A 6000-nucleotide genomic window follows, 5' to 3' on the forward strand; every position below is an offset into this window, starting at 1 on the left:
TCGACGTATCGGGCATGAAGAAGGGCTTATGCCCGAAACGTCGATTCACCTGCTCCTTGGATGCTGCCTGACCTGCTGCGCTTTTCCAGCAACACATTTTCAGCCCTAATCTCCAGCATCTGCAGTCCTCACTTTCTCCGTGTTTAAGTTGGCAAACTACAGCCAGTGGAATGCTATAGTGACCAATGATGGGGCCTCAATCCTTTATAATCCACAGAATGACTTGGATGAAGGAACTATCTGTATTGTAGACAAATCTTTCTGACAATACGACGTCAAATAGAAAGCAAATAGTGAGGAGGATAGGAAACAGCCCGCAAAGGAATGACCACAGGTTAAGTGAGTTGGTGAAAAACTGACAGATGGAATGAAATGTGAAGCTATTCACTTTGATAAAGCAGTATAGCATTCAAATGGAGAGAAACTGCAGAAAGTTGCAATACTGAGGGATCTTGATGTTCTTGTATACACTTCAAGACAAGTCAGTGTGTAGGTCCATGAAGTAATTAAGAAGGCAAATGGAATGTGGACCAAGTGTTCAGTTGAGATGAAGTTGGGGTTACTGTCTAAGAGACAAGAAGGCTGAGAAGGTTCGATAGAGATATATAAATTCAGGAATGGTTAGACAGAAATAAATAGAAACTGTTTCCAGTGGGTGCAGGAACAATAATTAGACTGCCCAGATTTACTTTGATTTAATTGATTGGCAAAAGAACCAAACGGGACACAAGGGAAAATTTTTATTCAAAGAATGGTTAGGATTTAGCATCACTTCTTTTCTCACATTGAGATAGATACAGATTCAAATTAGTACTTGAAAGAAAATTGCATAAATACTTGGAGAAAATTAAAGGGGAAGAATGCATGGCAAGGGGCAGAGGTCAGACTGATTAGATTTCTCTTTGAAAGAACTGATACAAACCTGATGGCTGAATGGCCTCTTTCATGCTATACTATTCTATTCCATTAGGATCCATCGTGAAGGACCCTGCAGAAGCTGTCAAGGGTTAAGAGGGAGAAGGAAGGAACAAGGGGCTTGAAAGAGAGATTTGACTAGGGTCCAGGATATGCCCCTTTGGCCTTGGTTAGATAAGTTGGCATTACAAAGGGTTGTTAGACTAAAACACAGACCTTGATCACAGGGAAAGGAAATACGAGAACAGATTGTTGCATTACAAGAAGAAAACAGTTTCCTTTCACAAGAGGGCATAACCAAAGATTTGTAGAACAAAACTACGACTTGGAAAAGGGTGTATCATTGACAACTGTGTAACACTTAGATGCACTGACCCCAGCATGGAGCTAGGCCATATCAAGAGATATAACATATCACTTCAGAAGATCTTTTGCCTACCATCAAGACCAGGAAATGTGGATAAGCTTGAATAAATTCACATCCTGGTTTTTCCAATTTCCTGCACAGGTTATTTTACTCAGTTACAGCTAACAGAATACTATTCTGTAGGAAGTTTTAAGATAAACGTTTTGAGACAAGGTTAAGTGAACGTAATTCACAGAATCTGTTAAAAGGATCAGAAAGGAATTATCAATACAATGGTAGCAATCTTTGTGACACATATTCTCTTTCTATAATAGAACCAGTCTGTGCTGTAGGATAAGTCTTTAATATTCATAGATATGCATTGTTAAATATAAATCTTTAATATTCATAGATATGCATTGTTAAATATAAATCTGAATTGCTAACCTCGTTTTTTTTTGCACAGATATCATTATTGAAATTAATTCCCTACTCCTGCATTTTTAATATGGAAACTAAAATTCAGATTTTCAAGAGGATCTCACACCTGGAAATTCAGGTAAGAATTGTTGTCATACTCTAGGAAATGTTATTGGACTTTTAATGACATGAGTTTGTAATTCATTTTTTATGATTCCTTCCAGGGAAAAAAGGTCACTGATGAAAAAATTATTTTTGGCTATAAGAGAATTTATGATAGCCTTTTTGAGGATATCAATCATTCTTCTCTGGAAATTTGTCCTTCTACTGGGAACACTGGAACCACTAATAGGAACATTGGTGCTTCTCTTGAGTTTTCTAATGTCTGTCATGACAACGGTGATATCGCAATAAGCATCACTGATGACTCTACTGCATACACTGAGGCATCTTCTAGCAACATGGATACATCAGTGACAGACATCAATGCCTCTGCTAGGATAGTTGACGTCTTTACAGGAAACACTGCCTTTACTGAGATCATTGATGCCTCTAAGGAAAAAATTAATGCACCTAACAATAGTATTGATACCTCTACAGGGAATGCTGGTGCACCAGCTGAGCTCGTTGGAACCTCACATAGAAACCTTGATGCACCTAAGGACAATCTTGATGCTTCTACAGGAGATGCTGATGTCTGTAATGGGATCATTGGTGCTCCTCCTGAGATCACTAGTACCTCTACCAGTGAAGCATCCAATGACAGTATTGATACCACCAGTGAACACATCAGTGTCTCCACTGGGATTATTAGTGACTGTACTGGGAACACTGATGCCTGTAATGACAATCTTGTTGGCTCCACAGGAATCACTAATTCTTCTGCTGAGATCATTGGTACGTCTACTAGTAATACTGATGGACCTAATGACAATCTTGATGCTTCTACAGGGAATGCTGAGGTCTCTACTGGGATCATTGGTGCTCCTGCTGAGATCACTGCTATCTCTACCAGAAACACTGATGCTCCTAATGACAATATTGATGCTCCTACAGGGACCACTGATGCAATGACTGGGAGGAATATTGGTGACCCTGGGGCCATTGAATCTACCGAGAGCACTGATGTCCTGAATGCAAGCAATGATGCCCTCTCTGTTGACCTTTCCACCATCAACTTTGATGATTATGATGACTATGATGATTATTATGATTATCCTATTTTCATTAGCAATGAAGAACTTACATATTGTCTCCACATATTGCATAATATTTTGAATCTCTCTGCCATCGGATGCCATCTACAAATCGATAGAACAGAGATCCTTCAAAGTACATTGGCACAATTGAGAAGCTGTGACGAAATTAGATTTCGTGGTTGGTTTCAGGTAGGAGTGCTCATTGAAATGATTGGCAACCTCACTGCAGCTTGTTGGATGTTGCTGTGTATAAAGTAGTTTCTCTGTTGTCTACATATTAACAAGGACTACAAGGACTTTAGGAATTTTCTGAGGAATTAACAAGGTACAAACAAAAATTTAATTTCTTTCCCTGTGTCTGTTTCGCCTAATTAAAACAAAAAGCTAGAAACAAAATAACTCGGTTTAATAAGCCAAATCATTTATCATGGATCTCAGACTATCTCTTAATGAAGATATTTAGATGATGCAGTTTAATTTTGGTCTATTTGCAACAATTATTACAGCAATTTGGGGTGGCACAGTGGCTCAGTGGTTAGCACTGCTGCCTCACAGCGCCAGGGATCCAGTGATGCTTGTTTGATTCCTGACTCCGGTGATTGTCTGTGTGGAGTTTGCACATTCTCCCTGTGTCTGTGTGGGTTTCCTCCAGGTGCTCCAGTTTCCTCCCATCAGTCCAGAGACGTGTAGGTCAGGTGAATTGGCCATGCTAAATTTCCCATAGTGTTAGGTGCATTGGTCAGCGGTAAAGGAAGGGTAATGGGTCTGGTTAGGTTACTCAGTGAGGGTCAACATGGACTTGTTGGGCCAAAGGGCCTGTTTCCATACTGTAGGGAATCTAATCGAATTTCAGACCATGTTTAAGGATAAATTAGTTATTGAACATAATGGAGTGCCACCAGAATTTGTCTCTACAGTTAACAAGGATCTGTGCCAATCCCTCCCTAACCCTGTAACCCCTTTCAGCTTTACAACTCTCCAAGATCTCAACATTCCACCAATTCTAGCTTCTTATACTGTCTCACTTTTAATCACTCCTCCATTGGCACCCGTGCCTTCAGCTATCCAGGCCCCAAGCACCAGGATTCCTTCTGTAAATCTCACTGCCTTTATTTTTCTCTTTTCTCTTTGAAGATGCTCCTGACAACCTACCTCTTTGATCAAGCCTTTGATTGTCTGTCCTAATATCACCCTGTCTGAGTTGAATGATAGATCTCACTTGATAATTGTTTCTGAGAGTTACCTTGTTTGTTGACATTGCTATAATGGGTTAAAAAGAGGAAATTTAGAAGAGTATTGCTTAAAATTGTGTTGAAACTTTTCATCTCATGCATCATGCCAATTCACAAGGACACCAATGTAAAAAGAAAACTGCCTTTATATGACTGACAATCCTAAACTGATAAGCAGTAGAAGCTAATCATACACATACTCAAAACTCCTTATATTAAATCACAGGGTCTTGGTCTTTGCATGCAGGAAGAACACTTACACACATTCTACCTGTTTCATTTCAATAAAAGAGATGAATTCATTCTCTAGTTCATTTCTCAGAACAAAGAGTTTATAACCTGCTTGGTTTAAATGTAAAACAAAAGCCTGGCAGTTAACTATCAGCCATCATCTAACAGTGCATCTCCATGATAACAGCTCTACCAATCTCAGTCCATTTCTTAACAAATCAGCACTCTCTTCTCATATAGAACAGAAAGGTTGGTTTTCCTTTATATTGGTCATTCTTGTGAATGCAGTCATATCCTGACGAGTGCAAGATGAAAAGGTTTACCAAGATGTGTTTTATTTAGCAAAAACTAAGATCCATCCAGTACTGTCCTGTGCATCACTTGTGTTCTGTGCAATCAAATCAAAACAGGAGGGTATAAAGAAAATAAATTGCAAATTTTTAATTCTGGTCTATTCGTTACAACTCTATCAGGTCACGTTTAAAGGTGAACCAGCTATTGACGAAGGTGGTGTGTCAAAAGAGTTCTTCTCCATCATTACCGAGGAGCTATGTTCTCAACCAAAGATATTCAAGTTGTATGAGGAATCCAGGCTTGTTTGGTTTCCGGAATGGGTATGTGAATTGTAAAATCATAGAACTCAGTGTGGAGATGAAGCATTGATCTGGATTCTGTGTTCAAATCTCCTGAGCAGTACTTGAATCCACAGCTGCTAATAATCTAGCAATGTTGTCAGTGGACTGGTAATCCAGAATCCCAGACTAATGTTCTGGGGATCTGAGTTAGAATCCCACTATGGCAGATGGTGAAATTTGAGTTCAACGAACAGCTAGTCTAAAGGCAACTATGTTAGTTGCAACAAGCCCTATTAGGGAGGAGGCAACGGCCTAGTGGTATTATCACTAGACTATTAATTGAGAGACCCAGGTAATGTTTGGGGGGGTCCCAGGTTCAAAGTCCTGCCACAGCAGGTGGCGGAATTTAAATTCAATAGAAAGTCTGGAATTAATAGTCTAATGATGACCATGAAACTATTGTTGGAAAAACCCATCCAGTTCACTAATCCCTTTTCTGGAATGAAAATACCATCCTTACCTGGTCTGGCCTATATGTGCTTCCAGACTACTTGGCAATGTGAGTTGACTCTTAACTGCCCTCTGTGCCAATTAGGGATGGGCAATAATTGCTGGCCTAGCCAACAATGCTCACATCCCTTAAATGAATATTAAAAATATCCTTTAGTGAAGGATAATTGTCTTCCTTAACTGGCCTGGCCTCTTTATGACTCCAGACCTGTAATTAACTCTTAACTGTCCTCTGGGCAATTAGAAAAGCTGTTTAAGAAGGGCGGTAAAGACAAGCCAGGGAACTATAGACTGGTGAGCCTGACCTCAGTGGACTTGATTGAGTTTTTTGAAGAAGTAACAAAGAAGATTGATGAGGACAGAGCGGTGGATGTGATCTGTATGCACTTCAGTAAGGCGTTCGACAAGGTTCCCCATGGGAGAACTAGCCATTTGGATACAGAACTGGCTCAAAGGTAGAAGACAGAAGGTGGTGGTGGAGGGTAGTTTTTCAGACTGGAGGTCTGTGACCAGTGGAGTGCCACAAGGATCGGTGCTGGGCCCTCTACTTTTTGTCATTTACATAAATGAGT

The 6000-nt window shown here is 39.9% G+C and overlaps 1 protein-coding gene across 2 annotated transcripts in view; it reads left to right on the forward strand.

The window, feature by feature from the left end:
• LOC122539516 (probable E3 ubiquitin-protein ligase HERC4) overlaps nt 1-6000 on the forward strand; it is an 86429-nt gene that overhangs the window by 53253 nt on the left and 27176 nt on the right. For both annotated transcript variants that reach the window (XM_043674460.1, XM_043674461.1), the window contains 3 exons: nt 1728-1820; nt 1906-3069; nt 4817-4957. In XM_043674460.1, coding sequence (XP_043530395.1) covers nt 1728-1820; nt 1906-3069; nt 4817-4957 — 1398 coding nt within the window. The remainder of the gene's footprint in view (nt 1-1727; nt 1821-1905; nt 3070-4816; nt 4958-6000) is intronic.

This window comes from Chiloscyllium plagiosum, chromosome 32 (assembly GCF_004010195.1).
Source record: "Chiloscyllium plagiosum isolate BGI_BamShark_2017 chromosome 32, ASM401019v2, whole genome shotgun sequence".
NCBI classification, from domain to species: Eukaryota; Metazoa; Chordata; class Chondrichthyes; order Orectolobiformes; family Hemiscylliidae; genus Chiloscyllium; species Chiloscyllium plagiosum.